Source organism: Chelonoidis abingdonii, chromosome 1 (genome assembly GCF_003597395.2).
Source record: "Chelonoidis abingdonii isolate Lonesome George chromosome 1, CheloAbing_2.0, whole genome shotgun sequence".
NCBI classification, from domain to species: domain Eukaryota; kingdom Metazoa; phylum Chordata; order Testudines; family Testudinidae; genus Chelonoidis; species Chelonoidis abingdonii.
The window spans coordinates 9614841-9638778 of NC_133769.1; the positions used below are offsets into that span (position 1 = coordinate 9614841).

At 55.2% G+C, this 23938-nt stretch overlaps 1 protein-coding gene across 1 annotated transcript in view; it reads right to left on the reverse strand.

Moving 5' to 3' along the window:
• The window catches only part of MAPK8IP2 (mitogen-activated protein kinase 8 interacting protein 2), a 56002-nt gene that overhangs the window by 17036 nt on the left and 15028 nt on the right, over positions 1-23938 (reverse strand). Inside the window, 5 exon segments of the mRNA XM_075061909.1 lie at positions 6266-6438; positions 6910-6985; positions 7787-10357; positions 11570-11681; positions 21558-21834. Of these exon segments, the coding sequence (XP_074918010.1) occupies positions 6266-6438; positions 6910-6985; positions 7787-10357; positions 11570-11681; positions 21558-21710 (3085 nt within the window). The 5' untranslated portion in view covers positions 21711-21834.

Consider the following 23938-nt stretch of genomic DNA (forward strand, 5'->3'; position numbering starts at 1 on the left):
CTTCTTCTTTTTATGAATAAACCTTTAGATTTTAGATTCTAAAGGATTGGCAACAGTGTGATTTGTGGGTAAGATCTGATGTGTATATTGACTTGGGTCTGGGGCTTGGTCCTTTGGGATCGAGAGAACCTTTTTCTTTTACTGGGGTGTTCGTTTTCATAACCATTCATCCCCAGGACGTGTGGGACTGGTGGGGATACTGGGAGCCTGGAGTGTCTAAGGAAATTGCTTGTGTGACTTGTGGTTAGCCAGTGGGATGAAACCGAAGTCATTTTTGTCTGGCTGGTTTGGTTTGCCTTAGAGGTGGAAAAACCCCAGCCTAGGGCTGTGACTGCCCTGTTTGAGCAATTGGTCCTGAATTGGCACTCTCAGTTGGGTCCCGCCAGAACCACATCGTCACAACTGTCCTTCCTCGGGAATAGCAGTCCGTCCAGGATGGAGCCCGGACTATAACCTGCTCTGCAGCAGAACTGATGGCACTTCCTATTCTGCTTTATGGTGAACAGATCTACTACAGGTGTTTGTCAAGTGCGAAACAGCAACCGGAGCACTTTGGTTTTCAGACACCAGTCTTGGCCCATCCTGATGGACCTGCCAAGATGGTCTGTAAGGTGGCTCTGTATTCCCAGAAGGTGCGGCCCTTTGAGCATTACTGTGTGTCTGATGCAGGACTTTGAAAGGTTCACTGCTTCCTGTCACACACAGCACTGTCCTGTCTGTTCAAATAAAGCATGGCTGTGGTGTTGTCCATGTGGACGTGCAAAGGGCTGCCTTTGATGTGGGGCAGGAAGACCTGGCCTGCCTGCCATACTGTGCAAAGCTTGTGAACATTTATGTGTAGGGATATGGACTAAGTCTTTGGGAGGATGTTTCTGTGGCTAGGCTCATGGAGGGAAGGGGCGGTGAGAAGGAAACTCTCCTGCACAAGTTGGACAGGTTTACCCATCAATTAAAGGAAGTTAGAATCCTTGCAGGCATGTGAACTAGCATGCCCAGTGGATGTCTCGATGGATGGTAGAGAGACTTCAGGCACCCCTGCACACACCTCAGGTGACGACTGCCATACCGAGTCATGTATGCACAAGCTGCCACATGCCCGAGGTGGCTCAGGCAATTTCTTACAGGAGTCTGAGGTTGAGCTGGGAGAGCAGCACACAGGTCCAGAGTCACTTGGAACCTGGTCTGAGGCATGTAGGCTGCTGTCGAAGTGAGAACTGCCTTGATAAACTCTATCCTTTGCGGAGTACAGGACTAAGGTGTCAAACTGGGACTGGATTTGTCTGTTGTCCTCTGCTTGCTATCTGGGGCAGCCTCGGATGCACCAGCAGTCCAGACACAGGAATACTGGAACATCAACCTTCCAGAGGTAAGCAGCAGCCACTGCCATGCACTTGGGGCTCACAACAGGGTGAAGGGGGGACTGTAAACTGGTAGTGAACATGTACAACAATGAACCCGGAGGAACTTCTTTGGCCCAGGTAGATAGCCACATGAAAATAAGCGTCTCTCAAGCAGAGAGCACCATGCCAATCAACAAGACCTATGGAAAGCATACAGGGAACCAGGGAAACCAGGCAAAACATTATTTTCTTGATGAATCTATTCAAGTTTCCTAGATGGAAGATAAACCTCAAGTCCCCTGGACTTTGCTTTGAGGGAATAGTGAGAGTAAAACTCCTTTCACCAGTGTTGTGCCAGTACCTCCTCTACGATTCCTAACCCGAGTAAAGTCTGTTCTCTTGTTTGAGAACAGCCTGATGAGATTGCCCACTGAAAAGGGATGGAGAGAAACTGCAGCGTGTAGCCCAGCCCCACAGTTCTTAGCACCCACCAGTCTGTTGCAATGGCACTCCAAGCACTAAGGAAGTGAGACAGCCTGTTTCCGAAGGGAGCAGTGGGACAAGGAATAGCCCCATGAATGGATATGGTGGCCTCAACTGAAGAGTCAAAGAGCCTGCTTCAAACTAGAGAGTTGCTGAGAAGAAGCAGAGATGGAAGGAGGAGGTGGGCTCCTTCTGTAAAATTTAGTTCTCCTTCTAGCCTGGTCAGGTTGTTGGGGGGACAGAATGTCTGTCTCTGCTGGCGTTGAGGATGGCACCGTTTCCTCTTTGGTACTAGAGCACAGATGCCCAAGAACCCACGAGTTGCTCTAGAATCCTTGAGCGAATGTAGAGCCTTGTCCATTCTTTCAGAGATGATTCTTTTCTCAAAGGGCAGGTCTTCAATTGTTTGTTGGACTTCACAAATATGTCAGCAGATTACAGCGAAGAACAGGAGCGCATGGTTACCGCCATCACTCTGACTGCTAAGTCAGCCAATCTAGAGCTACTTGGAGGGATGCTCTTACCACCCAAGGGCTTTCAGCGAGCATCACCTGGAACTCCTTCTCGGGCTTCTTTGTCAGTTTGTCCAGGCACATGATCGTCATATCCCAGTTCAAGAAATTGTACCTAGCCAAGAGTGCTAGATGACTGGCTACATGAACTTGCAGTCCTGGTGCTGAATACATTTTTTGACCACATAAGTCCAGCTTTTTCAAGTCTCTGTCCTTGAGGGTAGGTTTTGAGTTTTCTCACTAACTGCAGTGACCATCAAGGATCCTGGGGGTTCGGTGGGAGTAAAAATCCTCATGCCCTTGTAAGGGGACCTGATACCTACTCTCAGTCCTTTTAGCCATGGGAGACAAAGACGAGGATGTCTGCCAGAAAATCTGTGTTAGTTCCTGTACAGCATCATTAATGGACAATGCCACCCTGTCTGGAGTGGCTGTGTGGAGCTGTCCACCAATCTGTGGTGATTTTTTCCAAACTAACTCCATCTGTATGCCCATGGAATGAGCCCCCTCTGTAGCAATACTTGATACATTTTCCAGTCATCAGGAAACCCCAAAGCAGAGCCCCATCTGGGGATGACGAGTACGTATTTATGGGAGTTGGAGTAACTTCAGTAAGTGCTGGTAGTTTCCAATGATCCAGTTGCACAGACCCAAGTGCCAAAGGAGACACGTGCTCGATAAAGGTGATAAAGGTCGGTACCAGAATCGGTATCAGGCACAGTTGACTCCCTTTGAGGCAACCTAGACTTAGGTTTAATGGGAGAGGCTGATCTCAAAGTAGTGGGCACATGGCATGGCCAATAAAATCACAGGCGGAACCATCTACTAGACAGGATGGCCCAGCACCAAGCGGGAGTTGCCGGGAAACTGGAGTGGGGCTGATGGTTGGAGGTAACGTTGCAGCTGATGAGTGATCAGTGCCACTTGTCGCCCTTGAGTTTGCACCAGTGGCTTCTTCACAGCTGACGCTGAGGTCAGGGCTGGCTGTGGTGCTTGGCACTGTGACAGTGGGCGCTGATCCTGGTACTGGCAGCTGCGCTGGCATTTGCACCGTGGAAAGAGGAGGTGCCAAAGTGTCCAGGTCAGTTTGAAGCACGGGGGAGTCCAGGACTGAGAGGCACAAAAGATCCTTGGCTGCTTCAGACACCTCTGGTGTGGCTGGTTGCACGGCCCTGTGCAGCGGTGCTGACGTTGAGGTTGGCTCCATGATGTGGTACAGTTGGTGTCAGTCTCAACGGTACCAAGGACTGCACCATAGTCAACAATTCCAACACAGGAGTCTCTAATCCTCAGCACTTGGGAGCACCAAGCTGGAATTCACGCCCTAACCTCAGCACCCAAATGGCTCTGCAAGGTATCAGCCGAGGCAGAACAATGTTCCTTGGTGGCCCAAGAGGAGGTTTTCTTAGACCTCTATTCCAGAGGCTGCTCTGAAGCTCTTCTACCTCTTGCTCATGGGCCCCCGAGAGGGAGAATGTCCCTTCTATCGTGCTCTGCTTGACAAGGAGAGTCCGACAAGTCAGGAGGAGCACTTCTGAGCTGCTGCCCTGCACTGATCACCCTGGATCCAAGCGGGACGTAAAGCACACTCCATCCGAAAGTCTCGGAGTCTCGCCTCCCTTGACTTCTGAGTTCTGGTCTTGAAGCCCCTGCAGCTGTGGCTTGTCTCTGATACGGCCCTCTCCAAACATTTTAAATAGCAGCGCTGAGGGGCCCTGTTGGGCACAGCTACTGTACAGACAGCAGAGCTGGTAACCAGGAGACTAACGCATTGCTAAGTCCAGGTCTCAGGCACCTGACACCCAGAGCAAACTAGTAAAAAGAGAACAAAAGTGAAAAAACCAGCTAGGAGAAAACCTGAGTCCTATTAACTTCCTAGGAGATTTCTAAATGATTTACAATGGGAAATAATCCCCTTCGGAGCAAGAGGGTCATGTGCTCCTGTGCTTGGGATACTCTGCCCACCAACCCCAGGCAGTGAGAAGGAACCAAAGCAGGGGTCGAGGCAGCTCTGTCCCTTATAGTGTTTGCTGGGAGCCGACATAGGCTGCCTGCACTGCTCTGACAGGTCCTGTTGTAGGACAAATCTCTGTCTTTAGCAAACTGGGCACACACACCTAACGTGCAATGGACATGTGCAATCACTGGAAGAAAAGCCTGGGGTTCCCCCAACCCCACGGCCAGGCCAGGGGGTCTGACTCACTCTGCTCCTGGCCTGGAGGCTGCAGTGGGCATGTCTGTGCCGTGTCTGTGCCATGCTGCTTTCCCTGGTCCCTAACACCAAGGATCCTGCGCTGTCCCACTGCAGCTCCCTGGAGCGGTCACTCCTTTGCTGCCCCTCCCCTGTAGTCCGCCAGCCCGGCTACGAGCCGCAGCCTCCCAGCCTCCCAGTGCTGCGTAACTCTGGCTATCGCCTGGCCCTCCTGGCCTGTCTCCCTGCTCCCAGCTCTAGGTACAGACACTTCAGTCCATTCAGGCTCTTCTGCAGCGTCAGGGTCAGAGCGACTCCACCTGCTGCTTTACTGCATCCACGGGGCAGGATCGGCCCGTTACTGGAATGGACGAAAACTCCTTTCTTTTGCCTGCCAGCTTGAAAACTTCCTACCGGCCCTGTCTGCCAGGGACCAGGATTCCTCCTGCTCTAGTGGAGACGGTCAGAGCCAGGATGGCTCTCAGCACAGGAGTCATGCAGCTCCTAAGGCTCCTCCCTCCCTCCCCACCCCACAGCTGCCAGGCACTGGAAGGTCACTGGGAAGTTCCCTGTGTCACCCCCATCTCCACTCCTTTCACTAGGGCCCTGAACCTGCTGCACGTGGGCTCTCATTCACAGGAGCTTCCCAGCATGCTTTGGGGAGCCCACACCGTCCTGTCTGAAGCATCAACTGCCCTGGCACAGCATCTACTCCCTGTTAGGGCAGCCACAGATCTCTTGGTCAGGTTCCTCACTACGATGCTTGTGTCTCGCTGGTGACTCCCTGTCACGCTCAACTCCGCTCAGACATCTCTGCTCCTGGCAAGGACAGCGGGTGTTGCAGGGATCAGCACCTATTCCCCGCTGCCTCTCCTTCCATGCCTTCCTCTCCTGCCACCGTCCCACAAGCTGTGTCTCTCTGATGGGCTCAGGTATTTGTGCAGACAGAAACACCTGCCTGAGTGAGCTGGGCGCCCTTTGCCTCTGGCAGAGACCGCAGCAGCTGTTCAGGCTCCCAGAGCACTAACAGATGTGGATCCTTGGTGGTCTCCACTCAGAGACCGGACCACTATGCACTGGGCAGCCTGGACCATCAACAACCAGCCTCCATCACCCAACTGCTGCACCATTGCAGGCCCTCCTGTGCAACTGTCTGCTCCCCTGATAGCTGCCCCCCATGTGCTCGCCTGCCCCCTCCACAGACTCTGAATGTTCGGGACACTTCAGATGGATCCACGCCCTCTTCTGTTCATAAGAACATAACAGCGGCCATGCTGGGTCAGACCAACAGTGCCAGGTGCCCCAGAGGGAGTGAACAGAACAGGGAATCATCAAATGATCCATCCCCTGTTGCCCATTCCCAGCTTCTGCTGCTGCACTCAGCCTGCAGCTGTCAAGCGACCCCAGTGGCCTGTGGGTTTGCTCTCGCTTTGTTCCTTGCTGGCCGCTCAGAGCTCCAGAGCCCAGGACAGGCTCTTGGTGGGGATAGGGGGGTGAGTGGGGGATTCCTGGCTGCTTTCTCAGTGATTACACAGTATGATCTAGGGGCAGTGGGGCAGCAGGATAGGGTCAATGCTCACCCATCTGGGTGTGTCTGTGAGGGGGTGAGAGGGGTTTATGTGGGGATGGTCTCCCTGGCAGCCCTCCCCATCTGCAGCAGAGCGCTCTGGGTCACTGCCAGCCTGCCACCCACTCAGACACTGCCTGAAACTGGGAGGGAGGAGAGGGGAGATGCCTACCTATGACCTCCTTTGCTTGGCTCACCACCTCGTGGGCATAGAACGCCGGAAAGATGCCTCTCTCTCCAGTCCGCATGTTGTAGCCTCGGTACCAGTAATCATCCTCCTCCAACTCCACCAGGATTGGGTCATCCACATCCAGCTCCAGCTCGTCCTCATGGCGAGGGATAAACCTGTGAGCAGAGGAGGCAGTGCCAGGATGGGGGGAAGGGGTGTTGGGTAGGGGAGGAGGGCAGAGGAAATGTGAGAGAAAAAGAGAGAGCCAGAGATGAAGACGGGCAAGGATGCTCTTGCACACAGGAGCCAGAGGCACCATGCCTGGTTCCTGGCAGCCCCCTTGGGCCTTTCCACAACAGCAGGGGGCAGGACAATCATAGGCAGACTCAGGACTCCTTGGCACCAGCTGGACCACCATCCTATAAACGTATCTAAATAGGAAACGGTGGGGCTGCCCCGACAAGGCACGCTGCGTGCCTCACCCCCGCTCGTGGCCCTGGGGCTGTGTATTTATTAGCTGTTCAGTCCTGAGGATGAAGCTGTTTCCTCCTCTCAGTGTCAAGTAGACCCCACTTTGTTCCTGGCCACGCGCCCAGAGGGGCAGCGTTGGTGCGGCCCTGGGGTCCAGGCTAGGGTGCTCTTCTCACCTGAAGACAGCCCGGTGAGTCTGCTCCCGTTCTTCCCCATTCACCATGCAGGAGAACAGCCCAAAGGACTCCGTACCTACTGAGCAGAGGAGAGGTCACTGCAGCATGGCGGGAGGAGGTCACACAGGAGGCACCTTCGCCAGCCAAGCAAAGGACAAGAGACCCGAACCATTCAAGCCTCGCTCCTCAGCGGGGAATGCCTGGCCCTGAGCCACTCGGGCCTCGCTCCTCAGGAAGAACATCCAGGTCAGAGCCAGTTGGGGCTGCCCTTCCTCTCTCAATTCAGCCCCCGCAGGCTGTGGTGAGAGGAAGGGAGGAAGGAAGATGGCCTAGCAGTTAGTGCACTAACCCTGCTCCATCACAGACTTCTTGTGTGACTCATTGACAGGGCCCCGCAGTCAGCGTACAGGGATGCGATTACAGCACACACCCCAGTGCTGTGCGGAACTGCCCTCGTGGATGTTGCTGGCAGGAATTCAAAGGTACCTCATCCATGCTAACGCAGTCCTGTTTGAAGAGGACAATATTAACACAGAATAGGTACCTTTGAGTTCTGCACGCAGTGTGACACGGGGCAGTTACAGACCAGCTCTTTGGTGCGCCCTGCAATTCATCATCTGGACGCGGTGCAGGGTAGACGCAGCCTTTCTCTGTCTGTATCTGTACAGTGAGGAGTGTAGCATTGCCCTGCCTTCCGGGGTGAGGTGAGGACACAGGTATTGAAGACAGTGAGGTGTTTAAACATTGGCGGCTAGGCAAGAGCCCTCCCTGGTGAGACAAGTAGGTTTAGGGATGGCCCAGTCTGGACGTGTGACTCTCCTACAGGGATAAAAATGGCTGGCCCCTCTCTGGGGCGGGCAGGGGAATTGGTACTTACTGGAGGAGCGGGATGTGCTATTGACAAAGACATTGAGGAACTTCTTGGAGAACTGGAGGTCGGCTTCGGGGGAGGAGTCCTCCGAGGAGCTCTGCCCGTCCTGTGCTGTCAGCCCCTCCCCAAACTCGTCCTCATCCTCCAGCTCGCAGTTGTCACAGGCTCTCAGCAGCTCACTGTCGTCGCTCAGCACCGAGGTGCAGCGCTTCAGGCTCACCAGCTCCAGCTGCGTATTCTCATCCACCACCAGAGTGTATTTGATAGAGTCGTAGACCAGAGACTCATCCAGTGGCTGCGGCTCCTGGGCCACGGGGGGCGGAGGAAGTGGCAGGTCCTCCTCAAAGCTCTCCAGGTCATCGTGGAAGGGGGAGCCCTTCAGGCTGCCAAAATAGGGCATGTCATCCTCGTCTGTGGAGTAAGTCAGGCTAAAGCACCGGTTGGTCTTGGCCGTAGAGACGTCAAGCAGGGGCAGGAAGGCGTCAGGGTTCTGGCCCAAGCTCTCTAACCGGATGTCATCGATCATGCCATTGTCCTCCAGGATCCCCGAGTCCAGGTCCTTATCGATGGCCCAATCCTCCGGCCCAGCTGCTGGCTCCACCTCTGTGCCCTGTTCTCTGGACACTGGGTCCGAGCCGTCTGTGCTGGCGAGGGAGGTGAAAGGGAAGCTTTTGATGGGCCCCGTGCAGCAGCCAAAGTTTGCCAGCACCCTCGAGCTGCCCAGTCTGTCGATGGAGAGGGGGTGCCCCAGGAACACTGGCGTGATAGTGTCATTGGTCGGGTTGCTCATGAATAAATAAGGGCCCGAGTCACTTCCTGGAGGCGAGGACTCCGTGGCAGGGCTCGTGCTTGTGGGTTTCTCATCCTCGGCGCTCTGGAGTGAGCTGCGCAGAGTCTCCATGTCCACCAGCTCGATGCTTTGCTGGGAGCAGGCCAGCTTGGCCAGCTCTTCTTCGCTCCCTGGGGAGTCCCGCAAGCTGGGCTGCACGTCCAGGGACTCGCTGAGGATCTCGGGCTCCAGGTCAGAGGCTGGGGAGATGGTGTCGCAGAGGGAGTTGGCCTGCTGGAAGCACTCGTCCGGGCACTTGAGGGGATACGAGCCCTCCAAGATCATCTTGTTGACGAGGTTGCTGAGCAGCCAGGGTGAGTCCGAGTCCTCGCTCAGGTCAGGCTCCGACTCGGAGTCAGAGTCTTACTCGCTGTTACCCTCATCGTCCACCTCCGGCAGGAGCTTGGGCCCGATGGGCAGGTAGAAGGAGCGGCGGATGCTCTCCAGGCTGTGGTCTGGGTCAATCTTTAGATCCAGGGGACTGGACCCAGACACATCTGTCTGGTCGATGGGGGCGGAAGAGTCCTCAGGGTTCAAGGTGTCGTAATAACCCTCCATCTTCAGGTCAGCCAGGCTCTCTCTCCTGACTATGTTCCTGTCCCTCAAGTGGCTCTCTGGCAGCTCCCCCTCCAGGGTCACCTCCTCCTCCTCCTTGCACTTATCCAGCAGCAGGGAGTCCTTGATGCCCATGAGCCCCTGGCCTTCAAGCTCTGTCTCCAGCTCAGCCTCCGAGGTGGGGGAGCTGGCCTCCTCGATGGAGTTAGTGAGGTGGGAGGACCTGCCACTGCTGCTGTCGCTGCTCAAATCCAGCTCCGTCTCCGAGATGGAGGAAATCATGTTGCTGACCAGGTGGCCACCACAAGCAAAAGCGGCCTCGATTTCCCCCTCCACATCTGAGTCAGAACCTGGGGAGCTGAGGTCGTCACTGTGCCGGCTGCGGGGCAGGAACTGCTTTGAGTTCCTGCTGGTGAGATCTGCCTCAATGCCCGGGTCAGATGACGGAGACGTGGTCTCGGAGGAGCCTGAAGGGAGCCCACGCATGCTGGCAGCCCTACTGCAGTGGGGACCCTCCCCTTCAGAGCTCAGCTGCTCTGTCAGCCCCCTCAGGCAGACGTAGGCCCCCAGAGTGCACCCCACTTCCCCATCACTCCGATCAGAGAAGACTCCAACTTCCTTGTCTCCATAGCTTTTGGGAAGCTCTTCCTCAGACAGTGGGGTGCTGGACTGGCCAAGGAGGGCGATGGGGGAGCCATGACTAAGAGCCAGGCCTGCTCCCCCACCAGCGCCATCTGCAGGGGGACCCTTCTTACTAGGCTTTTGTCCTTCCCTGCCGCTGGCTGCCTCGGGCTTGAGCTTCGCACAGTCGCTTTCAGTGGCTTTGGGCTGCCAGGAGTTGGCTTCGCAGGTCTGGGGCTCCTTGCTGGCTTCCGAATGAGTGGCTATGTTAGGAGGAGCGGCAGGCCCTGTTGGAGAGAGAGACTGTTTAGGAGACGGCTGACGGAGATGAGATGGGGAATGTGGTGAGCATGGTGCAGAGGAGATGACATTCATATTATAATCTTCCCCGGCTCTCTCCGGCGGTTGGTTACCATATGCCCGAGACTCATGTCTGTTGCCTTCCAAGTCATAGAAGGAGGGTTTGAGCAGAGTCTGGGCCTGCCCTGTTTCCTCAGGGGTCAGCCCCAGGCCGTTCTGACTGTCCAAGCAGGGGCCATCTTGGACACAAGGATGAGAAGGAGACAGGTGCCCTGCAAAGAAAAAGCAAAGAGCTTGAGATTAGAACTTTGAACCAGTTCCCGCCCCCCTGGCTAGGGTCCCGCATCCTCCCTCTGATTCACTGGGAAAGCTGGCAGGAGAGTCCCCAAGCCCAGCTCTGATCCCTGCTGGACAGTGCCTCACACACGTGGGAGGAGGGAGAAGCTGGCTCGGCTCCTTCTGTGGAGCCACATCTTCACCGGCTGGAGGGGAAGGGTCCCCCAGGCCTAGCCCCTGGGGATGAGCAAGACAGGCCCTAAATGCCAGTCCAGAGAGGTACAACCAGGGCCCGTGTGCTCAGCAGCACGCTGACGCACAACATGGCAGCGACTCTTTCCAGCGATGACCAGTGTGGAGGACAGATTGTTTTGCTGCGTTCTCCAGGCACCCAGCTCTATGGGCCTCAGCAGTTAGGCTGGTGTCAGAGTCTCCTTCCCCTGCCCCACATGTGCCAGGGAGGTGGGCTGAGCGGTTCACCTTCTCCGCTCCCCAGAGCTCGGCTGCTGCTCTGTTCTCCAGGCAGCTGGGCTGCCCAGCCTGCACAGTTGGCTTCCTGGCCCCCTCCGCCTGGTGCTGTAGGACAGTGCTGGCAGCAGGCACTGTCATCCACCCAACAATCCCTTGCGGGGAAAGGTGCAGCACCAGAGGCAGCTGCAGGCAGAAAACGGTGCCAGGAACTTGGTGCAGCAGAGTAACGAATCCTACAGCGAAAATACGACATTCTGTGGGACCTTGGGAAATGCCGAATTCCAGGGCCCTCTTGTCACTGAGCCCATGGGCCCCTGTGTCCATCCGCCTTTCTCTGAGCCCTGGACTCTGAGCAGTCACACTTGGGTCCCATTTTCAAGGACTGAGAGCAAAGTATGACTCTGCCTTCCGGGTACGAGTCGAGCTCCCAGTCATCGGGCAGCCCTGGAAACAGCCCAAGGGGAGCAGTGTCGGGAGGAGGCGCAGAGGAAGCACAAATCTCCCCAGCACAAAGCTCAGACACAGCCCTGGGGGCAGAAGCTGGGTCTGTAACCCTCCAAGGAGCAGCTCACCCCATCTCCTGAACATCCAGCCTCAGTTTCCCTCCCCATCCCCAGGGCCCAGAGCAGAGCCTGGCTCTTAGGCAGCCACACAGCTGAGCTCAGATGCACAAGGCCTGCAGCCCTTCTGCTGGTGGAGGTGGGGGCTGTAGCGGGTGAGGGAGGGGGTATGCTCACCAGTGTGTGAGGAAGAGGAGGAGGAGGAGGAGGAGTGGAGAAGGCTCTCCTGCCAGGTGGCCCGCTGAGCAAGGGAGGGAGGAGGGTAGCTGCCGTTGTTGTTCAGGGAATCCTGGTCAGAAAAAGAAGAGCCGGTGAGTTTAGAAATGAGGGCAGGAGGGGTCCGGACCGAGGGAGGAGGGGGAACAAGGAAGTGAAGCCACGTCTACACTGGCAGTGCGTTACAGGTATCGGCCGGCCAGGCTCCAGGGCTCCCAGCTCGACAAAGCTGTGCTGTGCTCGGGATAGTACAACACCCCGTGAGTGACACAAGCAGCAAAACCCCTGGGGATCCCGCCTCTAACCCCCGCCGGGGAGAGAGAGAGAGAGAGAGAGAGCTGCGCCAGCCAAAGTCTGGAGCCTTCCTCTGCTGTGAGAGGAAGCAAAGGCTAAGCCCACATGCAGCCAGATGAGGTCTTTGCAAAAGGCCCCTCTGTCCCCACTCAGACACGAGCTCCCCCCAAGGTATGACCTCCGGCTGCCGCTGCACATGCTGGGTGAACGACAGGTCAGACAGCGTCTCCTAAACTCTGAAAGATGAGCCCTGAGTCAGCAACCCTGTCAACCCCCTATCCCCACACGTTCCCCCCTCTCCCAGCTAGCCCCTTCTCCCCCCACCCCCCTTCACCCGTGACGCCCAGTGCTCCAGGAAACTTCAAACATGGGGCAGCTCCTCACGCGCCAGGGGGACTCCCGTCCCTGTCTGCCATGCCTGGGGGGGAGCGAACCAGCCACACCAGGGACAGTATCAGCACTGCCAGCTGGGTTAGCAACACTGACAGGAATGGGGCAGTTCACATCACACAGCAATTGTTTTAGGCTCTCTGCAAACTCAGCATCGGGCACCCAGGGTCAGAATGGGAAGGTTTTCACCACACGTGTAACAGCTAGAGACTGACTTGTTACACTGAGAGCTGAGACTTTGAAGGAGAACCCAGAGGTCCATTGGCTTCCCTCATCAGGCTTTGTGTCCCCCAGAGGACAAGACCCCAGGTGGGGAAACACTGATGCAAGACATGCTGCCAGCACCACACAATCTTCCCCTGACAATCTGACACACGTACAGGCACACGCAGACACACATGCACAGAGACACGCACAGGCACACACAGACACATGCACAGAGACACAGACACACACACAGACACAGACACACATGCACAGGGACACAGACAAACACACAGAGACACAGACACACAGAGACATGTATACACAAAAGTATCAAAGAGATAGCCGTGTTAGTCTGGATCTGTCAAAGCAGTAACACAGAGACATACACACAGACACACATGCACAGGCACACATAGACACACATGCACAGAGACACAGACACACAGATAGACAGACACACAGAGACACAGACACACACATGCACACACACGCACAGAGACACAGACTGACACACAGAGACACAGACAGAGACACACACATGCACATACACACACATGCAGACACACATGCACAGAGACGGACACACAGACAGACAAAGAGACACAGACACACACATGAATAGACACACACGCACAGACACACAGAGACACAAACACACACACACGCAGACATACACACACACACACAGACACACACACACACACACAACAGAACAAAGGCAAACGCTGCAGATGGGGCGAGAGGAATGCGATGAGACTGTTATGACTCCACTGAGGAAAAGCAGGACAAGCGGGGGCTGGATCCCGCTCTGCAGGGCTGTGCAAGAGCAGAGATACTCAGATCTGTGCCAGACTCCACCATGTAGAAGGGAGAAAAGCCATTCTGCTCGATCTGCTCTGGTTCTCACCCGGTGCCCTCCACTGAGTACTGGGACCCCGGCCTGTCCAGACAGATGGTGAGTCAGGACGATGCTGCACCAAGAAGTGAGCAGTGACTCAGAGATGGGGGCAAAGCAAATGTAATGTTTCTGTCTCAAAAAAAGTGACTAGAATGATCGCACATACCCAATGGGAACTGAATGCCTAGGAAGGAGCACTGTGGGAAGGGATCGGGGGATCAGAGGGGATCACAAGTTAAATAGGAGTCAACAGTGTGACATTGTTGCAAAAAAAGCAAACATCCTTCTGGGCTGTATTAGCAGGAGTGTTGTAAGCAAGGCGCAAGCAGCAATTCTTCCACTCCGCTCTGTGCTGATTAGACCTCAACTGCAGTATTGTGTCCAGTTCTGGGGGCCACATTTCAGGAAGGATGTGGACCAATTGGAGAGAGTCCAGAGAAGAGCAACAAAAATGATTAAAGATTCAGAAAACATGAGCTGTGAGGGAAGATTGAAAAAATCGGGTTTGTTTAGTCTGGACAAGAGAACAGTGAGAGGGGACCTGAGAACAGTTTTCAAGAGGAGGGAGAAAAATTATTCTCATTAACCTCTGAGGATAGGACAAGAAGCAATGGGTTAAACTGCAGCAAGGGCAGTTTAGGTTGGACATTAGGAAAAACTTCCTCACTGCCAGGGTGGTTAAACACTGGAATAAATTGCCTAGGGAGGTTGTGGAATCTCCATCTCTGGGGATTTTTAAAAGCAGGTTAGACAAACACCTGTGAGGGATGGTCTGGATAATACTTAGTCCTGCCATGAGTGCAGGAGACTGGCCTAGAGACCTCTCGAGGGCCCTTCTAGTCCTGTGATTCTATGATCCTGGCAATGACTGTCCCTACCTCACTCCACAGGAGAAGAATGGTACAAGCTGTGTGAGGTACTGAGTTCCTTCATCTACTGACAGCAAAGAGAGTCCAGGGGCAGTTTGGGCCCTTACGAGAAAAGGTCACCGAGGATGGACTGGAGGTAGCAGTGCTGCGAGTTGCTCAGAATCAGCTTTGCCAGACATACTGGGTGACTCTACTATTAGTATTCACCCGACCTGCAGGACCAGAGCTGTATCAGCAGCAGGTGTGATACAGCATCTCCTAGGGGGCTTGGCTGGGGCACAGTCACTGAAGACTTGCTGAAAGGTTGTAAACAAATTGTTCTGGAAGCAGCAGAGAGGGACCTGGGGGAGCGTCTGGCTCAGCCCCGGCCCCAGCACAAGAGGGTTTAATGACATTTGCAGATTAGACTCTGAGAGGAGCTGTCAGTGCAAGAAGGGACAGAGCTCTAATCTTGGGGCTGAGCGATTAGAGATGTGGGCAGGAAACAAGAGATTGGGCAAATCCAGCGAATCCAGATGGGGACAGATCCCAGAGCCCAGATCTGTGTTGGGGAGAGAAACACAGAGAGCTGCCATGGTTCTGCTGCATGACCGGGGGGCAGCGAACCAGCCGGAGTTTGGCAGGGAATATGGCTGCAGATGAAGCCAATGAGATTCTATGCTGCACGTCCTAAGGGATCATGTCCTGGAGCAGGGGAAGGCTGAGCAGAGACACCCAGGATCCTACACTCCCAGAGGCCACCTTGTTCTGGGGAGCAAAGAAAGGAGAGTCCCTCTCTCCACAGTCCTGGGGACACCGGATTTAACTCTGGGTGCCTCCTCTCCAGAATGCTATGCAAACCGCTCAATTTGCCCAGCGTGGCTGCGTGATGTCCAAGGAGGGCACACAACCCCAGTCTGCAGACGCAGGAGACCTCCAGGATTACTTGAGCAGGAAATTAGTATAAATGATCAGGGTGATACCTGGAGTGGAGCTTGGGATAATGGGATAGAATTAAGGAAAGAATAATTTATATGGAATCTCAACTCTCTCAGCAACTGACAGGGGATCTGGCCAGAAATCCCCACAAAGGGAAGGGCCAGGGGTCCGTCGCTCCCTGACAGAGGGTGGATCTGGCTGGGAATCGCCCCTGGGAAGGGCCTGGGCCCATTGCTCTCTGACAGGGGGTGGATCTGGCTGAGAATCGCCCCCAGGGAAGGGCCGGGGTCCATCACTCCCCGACAGGGGGTGGATCAAGATGTGGCAGGGCTTCAATCAAGGGTGGAGAGAAATGTTTGATACTCTCAAGCCCCATTCTGAAGGGGTTGGCCCACTGCTGGTGCCTCCTCATGGCCAGGCACGGCATGGCAGCTCTCTCCCCTATGCTCTGAGGCCACTGGCTGCTCCTCTTCTGGAGTAGCCTGCTTCTTCCTGTGTCTTGGCCCTCCGACCGGCACACTTCCAAGTCTCTCCCCTTCTGGGGTTGGCTGTGAACAAAAGCTAGGGGAATTAACACCAACAAACAGAGTTAGTGAGAGAGAAAGGAATGTCTCCCTCGCAGGGCGTCCCTCAGGGAGGGGCCTCTAGGCAGTGCTTACTGAGGGAGCTCCTGCCTTATCTCAGCCCTTTCCTCTGGGCTGAGGGTCTGGTCTCACCCCTGGCTCCCCTGTTCTGCTCCCCTGTTACCGCCTCCTCCAGCCCTGTGGGTGTGGGGTGGCGGGGCTGGCTGAGCCTGGGCCAGCTCCAAACCCTTTGTTATCCATTGTGGGGTTTGTGTGCCCCATTACTCCCCCTCCCCCTCACAATGGCACCCAGGGAACCAGGCCCAGCGGACGGTTCACCCTGCCTCCCTGGAAAACCAACTCAGCCTTTTGGTGGGCTTTCCCCGCTCCACTGGGAAGGTATACGGCTGGCAGGACAGGTATCAGTGCATAACGCTAGGCGGGGGGCATCTTTTGTGGCATGTGATCATCTCAAGGGGGCATGGTCGGTGAATGGATTTCACTAGAGGTACTATCAGCGCAAGTTCACAGCCTGTTTCACAGTGAGACCTTCCTTCTCTATTATGGATTGCGCTGTTCCCCAGGGCCCAGTCTGCCACTCCAACAGAGCGCGGGATGTTTCTCTCTGCTTCCTGGGACAATCCTGCACTTGAGCTGGTTTGTAAAACAAGCTCTTTGGAGAGGTCAGGACTGGTCAGGTCAGACTCTTTACACGGGTGTTTTTTCAACTGCTGAAAGGCCTTTTCACAGGCCTTGGGCCAGCACACCTTCCTGGGGCTACTGTCCTTAACTGGGTCCCTGAGGGGAACTGCTAGCATTGAAAACCCTGGCACAAAGCAGCAGCCATAGCCTACAGGCCCCCAAAACCTTTGGACTTTCATCTTTGTGGCTGAGCATGGGCACGTTGTGAGGGTCTGGACTTCGCCAATGAGAGGCTGGACTTGGCCCTTCCCCGGAGTATATCCCAGGGAGATGGTCTCTTTTTCCCTCCTTTGCACTTTGCCAGGTTTGCAGGCAGCCCAGCCCCCTGGCAGGGACCAAAGCACATCAGCAACCTGTGCTAGATGCTCCTCCCACTCTTAGCTGCAGATGGACCATGTCACCTAATTGGGCTGTTGCCTGTAAGCCGGGGGGTGAAGAACTTGGTCCGTGAGCTGTTGGAACATTGCATGGAGAACAAAGGGAATAGTCTGAAATTGACAGAAGCCAAACGGTGTGGCAACGGTGGTTTTCTCCTGTGATTACAGTGTGAATGGGATCTCTCTGTTTCCCTTTGTTACTTCTAACATGGTGCTATACCGGGCCTCATCCAGCTTGTCCACTCAGGGGATGGGGTGGGCATCAAATTTAGAAATAGCATTGACCTTTCTGTAGAACTGCATAGTGTCATCTGGCGTTAGGACCAACACAACCAGGCTTCGCCATTCACTGCAGGATTCTTCCATGACCCCTAGATCCAACATTGTCTGGACCTCTTGCCTCCTAGCCTCTCACATTTTTGGAGGGAGTGACCATGGATTCTCCCAGATGAATTGCCAAGATTCCATTTGACAATGGCGGTGCACAAGAAAGCTGGGCTCTCTGTTCCAGGCAGAAGTGTTCCCCCATCTGTATAGTGTCTGGATCTGGTGAGGTGAGAGCTAGGGGCCCCATTTCTGGCTTAGGGGAAAAGGAGCGATAAATAAGCCCCCTCGCTCCTACCCTGGCTTCAGAAGGTTAACATGGTGAGTTTCCTCTTCTCAGTCTGCCTGATTTCATAGTTAACTGGCCCTACTTGTCAAACTACCTCGTATGGTCCTTGCCATTCAGCAAGTGACTTGGACTCCGTCCTTGGGAGTAGAGTTAGTGTCCAATTGCTTTAATGTGCACGTACCTGCCCCCTGCTGCTGGCTCGCTCCTGGATCTGTTGAGCATTGAGGATCTTTTCTTTGGCAAAAGCCCCTAGGGAGAGGGAGTTTGTTGTTGCAGAGGACTGGCGACGGAACTTGGGACCCAGGCCAATGACCTGGAGGATGGAGACCCCAGCGACCGGTGACCTGGCGACCTGGCGACCCAGAGGCCCGGCTTAGGAGTCACAGCCGGGTCTGGCCAGTGGGAGGACAATGGGCTGCAGGGAGAGGACCCCGTTGACCTGACCAGCCAGTTCCAGCCAGAGGGGCCAGAAGACAGAAGAGGGAAGAGGAGGCCCAGGCAACCCTGTTTACCTAAATGGAAGACAATGGACAGAGGCAGAGCTTGCGGCCGGTGATCTCAGATGCCCAGCGGGGAAGTAGGGGGGCTGGGGCTGAAGGGGGGGAGCAGGCAGAGCCCACCTGGATGCAGGGGAGACTTGGATATGCTGTGCTGAGGGAGGCCAGGCCTGAGGCCCTGAGAGTTTCCTATGCTCTGTTCAGACGTTCAATAAATCCTCCTGTTTAGGCTGGCTGAAGAGTCACTCTGGTCTAGAGATCAAGGCTGCATTATTCCCTATGGGGGTGGAGGCCCCAGGAGTCCAGAGTGAGTGGACTCCCTGAGGGGGCCCACGGCGAGAGACAGGTGTGCCAAGGCTTAGAGAGGTGCAGCACCAGGAGGTGGAGGGGCCTAACCCCGAGAGAGAGCTGACCCTCGAGAAGAGCTGTCTCACTGAAGGGGGTTCCCCCGAGGGACCACACAGGGCCAAGAATGGGCACGATCTGTGAGTCCATGACAAATGTCGACTATGGGGAGTGTGACCATAGGGGCTTCTATACCCCCTCAGGTCCTAGGAGTTTGCATTTGGGGCAGAGCTGCACAAGGATTTAACATCTTGGTGAATTCTGGGCCAAAAGAAGTGATCTAAAATCCTGGCAAGGGTCTTCTCAGGACCAAGGTGACCCCCAGAGGGGATAGCGTGAGCCCACTGCAGGGCTTCTTCCCTGGGATCATGGAATTGAGGAGTTGCGACCAAACGTCCTCCATTGGTTGGTCTTTCTCCAGCTGGTGCGGTTGCTCTGCCTGGAGCTCAAACCATGGTGCTGCTCTGCTTGCTGTGAGTCTGGCACAAAGTTTCGTCCTCCCTCTGGTCCTTTATGAAGTCTGTCTCTCTGGTTAGGTGTCCCTCTCCTGGAGGAGGGCCACTGTGGCTTCGTTGTAAAGAGGCCTTCTGGAGAAGCTTCCCTCTGGCTGGATCCTACCTCCCCAGGGTCCTCACCAACACCTGCCAATGTCACAGGTTTGGGGCTCCCGTCTCCCCAGGTCTCCTCAGCTGCTCCCTCCAGGGTCCTGGGGTTGGTTTAAATTCCCTCCATACCTCTGAGAAATGCTCCCAATCGTGTCCCAAGACCATGGGGAAGGATACTGTTGAGGCCAGCCCCATTACAAGCCACTTTGTGTTTTCCCCTACAGCCAATGGCACACTTCTCTGTGGGGCACACCCAGAATCCACTAGGCCCGTGACCTTAGTTCCATTTATCTGCATAGGAACCATTTGTGGTGAACTGGGAATGTTCTTGTTTTCTCTGAATACTGTGTTGGTGCCTCAGTGTCCCCTATGCAGTTCTTAAGTATCTAGGTGGTGGAATAAGGGTGTGTGATTGCTGCAGAGCAAGGGGCCCAGGCACCTATAATGCCTGCACTCTGCCTCCTAGCAACTGAGGCCTGGGCCCTCCTCTGCAAAGGTGTCCTTAGCAGGTGTGGAGGACAAAGAGATTCAGGTGACCTCCTGGCGCACGGGAAAGGGGCTGAAGCGAGAGGAGGGGCTGGAGGGGGTTGTAGGCTGGAGCTGGCTGGGAGAGGAGTGAAGTTGCAGATCCTGGGGGTCTGGCTCACTGCCCACCCCCAGAATGGGACCGGCCGATAGGGGTGCCGGTCGCGGGTACCTACAAGCGCTGTTAGACCATGTTCCTGTCATCGAATAAACTCTGTTGTACTGGCTGGCTGAGTGTTCACGTCTGAGCTGACAAAGTGGGTAGTTGCGACCCTGTGGCGTCCCCATTGACCCGCTGCGTGGGCTCGCTGTGGGGAAGCACGGAGGGGCAGAGGAATGCGAATGCTCCAAAGGAGTAGCCCAGGAGGTGAAGCCGTGTGAGCTTCTTGCCCTGGAGACAGTCTGCTCCAAGGGAGAGGAGGCTCCCCAAAGTCCTGACTGGCTTTGTGGGGAGCAGTTCCAGAGCATCGTCCAGGGACTCCGTGACACCGTTACTTCAGCTGGAGTTCGTTTATGGGCCCAGCATTCTGCTGTCTACACCTGTTCATAGCCACACTCCTTATGGGGCAATCGCGGTACCAGTGACCTGGGGGCCCACATGAAAAGCAAGTCCCTGCTGCTGGCTGAGTGGCCACTGGCCCCGGGCCCGCTATTTGAGATAGCCCTTCCCTATATGCCTTGTCTACTCCCCCTCCATAGGGTCCCAAGGGCCTTTGTCCAGACTGGGGTCTGAGATGCTGGGGTTTGCTGCCAGGGTCCAGTCCAGGGCTCAACGACCTGCTGGGCACCTTAGAGGCTGGTGGTTGCAAGAACCCCCCGTCTGATTGCTGGCTCCCTGGAGGGGCTCTCCCATGAGCTGAGGTGCCCTTGGCCTCAGGCAGTTGCTCATATGAAGCAGTTAGAGCCATCTCTGCAGCTAAATAATTCTCCAGCAGCTAGGCGCATTGGCTAGGGACTCTGGCCAGCATCTGAGCACCCAGCCCCTGCCCTCACACAGAAGAACGGGATTGAACTGCTCCACCACACTGAGCTCAGCCACCTCCACTGCAGTCTGAGTCTCCGGCTATTGCCATTTCTCCCCAGGGAACCTCCGGGAGGCCTCTCCGAACCCCCTCAGTGCCTCATGCAGAGACTCCCCCTAACACCCTCAGCGTCTCACACAGAGATCCCCCCCAAGCCTCCTCAGCACCTCATGCAGAGACACCCCCAAACACCCTCAGCGCCTCAAGCAGAGACCCCCCAACCCCTCAGCACCTCACACAGAGACCCCCCAAACACCCTCAGTGCCTCACGCAGAGACCCCCCAAAGGCCTTCAGCTCCTCACACAGAGACCCCCAACCCCTCAGTGCCTCACGCAGAGACCCCCCAACCCCTCAGCACCTCACAACAGAGACCCCCCAAACACACTCAGCTCCTCACACAGAGACTCCCTGACCCCTCAGCACCTCACACAGAGAACCCCCGACCCCTTAGCGCCTCATGCAGACTCCCCAACCCCTCAGTGCTGTATGCAGAGACCCTCCGACTCCTCAGCGCCTCATGCAGAGACCCCCCAAACACCCTCAGCGCCTCACGCAGAGACCTCCCCAAAGCCCTTCAGCTCCTCACAGAGACCCCCAACCCCTCAGCGCCTCACGCAGAGACCCCCCAACCCCTCAGCACCTCACACGGAGACCCCCCAACCCCTCCGTGCTGTATGCAGAGACCCCCCCAACCCCTCAGCACCTCATGCAGAGACCCTCTGACCTCTCAGCGCCTCACACAGATTCCCCCAAGCCTCCTCAGCACCTCATGCAGAGACCCCCCAAACACCCTCAGCGCCTCATGAAGAGACCCCCCAAAGCTCTTCAGCTCCTCACACAGAGACCCCCAACCCCTCAGCTCCTCACGCAGAGACCCCCCAACCCCTCAGTGCTGTATGCAGAGACCCCTCAGCACCTCATGCAGAGACCCTCCGACCTCTCAGTGCCTCAGAGACCCCCAACCCCTCAGCGCCTCACACAGAGACCCCCTGACCCCTCAGCACCTCACGCAGAGACCCCCCAACCCCTCAGTGCTGTATGCAGAGACCCCCCCAAAACCCCTCAGTGCTGCCCATGGTGACCCCACCCAGCCCCCGTCTCAGCAGAGCTGCAAGCCCCTCACCTGGGCCCCCGGCACGCTCAGGCTCAGGGTGCTGGGCCGGGGCTTCTGCGTCTCCTCGGTGCTGGGGGAGGGGATGGGGGAGGCCGAAGGCGAGGGAGGCATGTCCAGTCCGGTCCCATCTGCCTCCTCCTCCTCCTCGTTGTCATCGATCATCTCAAACTCCTGGAAATCCTCCGAGAAGGTGCAGATGGGGTGGGGCTGCTCACAGCGCTCCAGCACCAGGCCATCCTGGGGGGCACACAGGGGTTAGGGGGCAGGGCTCCATCATCTGGCTGTCCTGGGGGGCCACACAGGGGTTAGGGGGCAGGGCTCCATCACCCAGCTGTCTTGGGGGGGCACACAGGGGTTAGGGGGCAGGGCTCCAGCACCAGGCCATCCTGGGGGGCACAGGGGGTTAGGGGGCAGGGCTCCATCACCCGGCTGTCCTGGGGGGGCACACAGGGGTTAGGGGGCAGGGCTCCATCACCCAGCTGTCTTGGGGGAGCACATAGGGGTTAGAGAGCAGGACTCCATCACACGGCTGTCCTGAGGGGGCACAGGGGTTAGGGGGCAGCGCTCCAGCACCAGGCCATCCTGGGGGGCACAGGGGGTTAGGGGGCAGGGCTCCAGCACCAGGCCATCCTGGGGGGAACAGGGGGGTTAGAGGGCAGGGCTCCATCACCCGTCTGTCCTGGGGTGGGCACAGGGGCTAGGGAGCAGTGCTCCAGCCCTGGGGGGCTGTGACGTTATGAGTGTGATATAATATCTCATTGAAAGGTGACAGGGCCAGAAAGAGTTAATTAACTCACAGGCTGACCTGACCCAGGGCCAAACTTTAGAGACTCATTAGGAAGTTATGAAATAAACAGAGCTTTGAAATGCAGCCTGGATTGTTAGAGGTAGAAGGGGAGGAGTTTGCTCAGGGCTTGGGATGTAAGCAAACAAGTCTTGTCTATTGCTATAGCTTTGATTCAAAGATCAAAAAAGGGGTATTAGTATTCAGGAAGACACTTGAGTGAAATAGTGTTATTGTTTACGTCTCTTTGATGGTTGTGGTAACCCGTATCTGAACTGTTTAATGGAGAAATTCCCCAGTGCTAATTCCCAGGATGTTTGGAAGGTGAGTTAAGCCTATTGTTTTCTCAGGCCAAAAGTCCAGGTTGTATTCATTGCTTTTCACAAGGAATTGGATTTTCAAATTCATAGATTCATAGACTCTAGGACTGGAAGGGACCTCGAGAGGTCATCGAGTCCAGTCCCCTGCCCTCACAGCAGGACCAAATACTGTCTAGACCATCCCGGATAGACATTTATCTAACCTACTCTTAAATATCTCCAGAGAGGGAGATTCCACAGCCTCCCTAGGCAATTTATTCCAGTGTTTAACTACCCTGACAGTTAGGAACTTTTTCCTAATGTCCAACCTTAATCTCCCTTGCTACAGTTTAAGCCCATTGCTGCTTCTTCTATCATCTGGTACCACTGAGAACAGTCTAGATCTGTCCTCTTTGGCCTTTTAGATACCTGAAAACTGCTATCATGTCCCCTCTCAGTCTTCTCTTTTCCAAACTAAACAAACCCAATTCTTTCAGCCTTTTTGTATAGGTCATGTTCTCAAGACCTTTAATCATTCTTGTTGCTCTCTCTGGAAATCTCTCCAGTTATTTCCCACATCTTTCTCTGAAATGCAATGCCAGAACTGGACACAATACTCTAGTTGAGGCCTAACCCAGCGGCAGAGTAAGAAGTGGAAGAAATGACTTCTCGTATCTTGCTCACAACAAACTGTTTGAATGGCCCAGAATCACGTTTGCTTTTTTTGCAACGGTATCACAGTATCACAAATTCACAGCTGGAAGTATATAAGAACCCTGGGACACGATCCTGCTTCATCTCAGATCTGCTTTGGGTTTCAAGAGGGGGAAACCTTAAGCCACAAGGATTGAGATCCCCAGTAACTGACTGGAGCTACCCTGAATATGGACATTGGACTATAATCTCTGGACTATTTCTAAACGGACTTTTGGCAACTACAAGCTCATCTCTACTGTGTACCTGAACCTCAAGAATTGAATTCAAGTCTGTCTGTATATTGATCTTTTAACGAACTCTCTCTCTCTTTTATAATAAATTTTAGTTTAGTTAACAAGAATTGGCTATTAGCGTGTATTTTAGGTAAAATCTAAGTTATCATTTGACCTGGGTCTGGGGCTTTGTCCTTTGGGATCAAGAAAACCTTTTCTTTTATATGATAAGATTTTCAGAACTTATCATCATATGTTTGACAGGTGTGTCTGGATGGAGGCCTGAGGCTGGGCACTTTCAGGGAACTGCAGTGTTTGAACTTCCAAGTAACCACTGAGGTACTGTAGAAGCTGTTCTGTGCTGGTTGGCAAATCTAA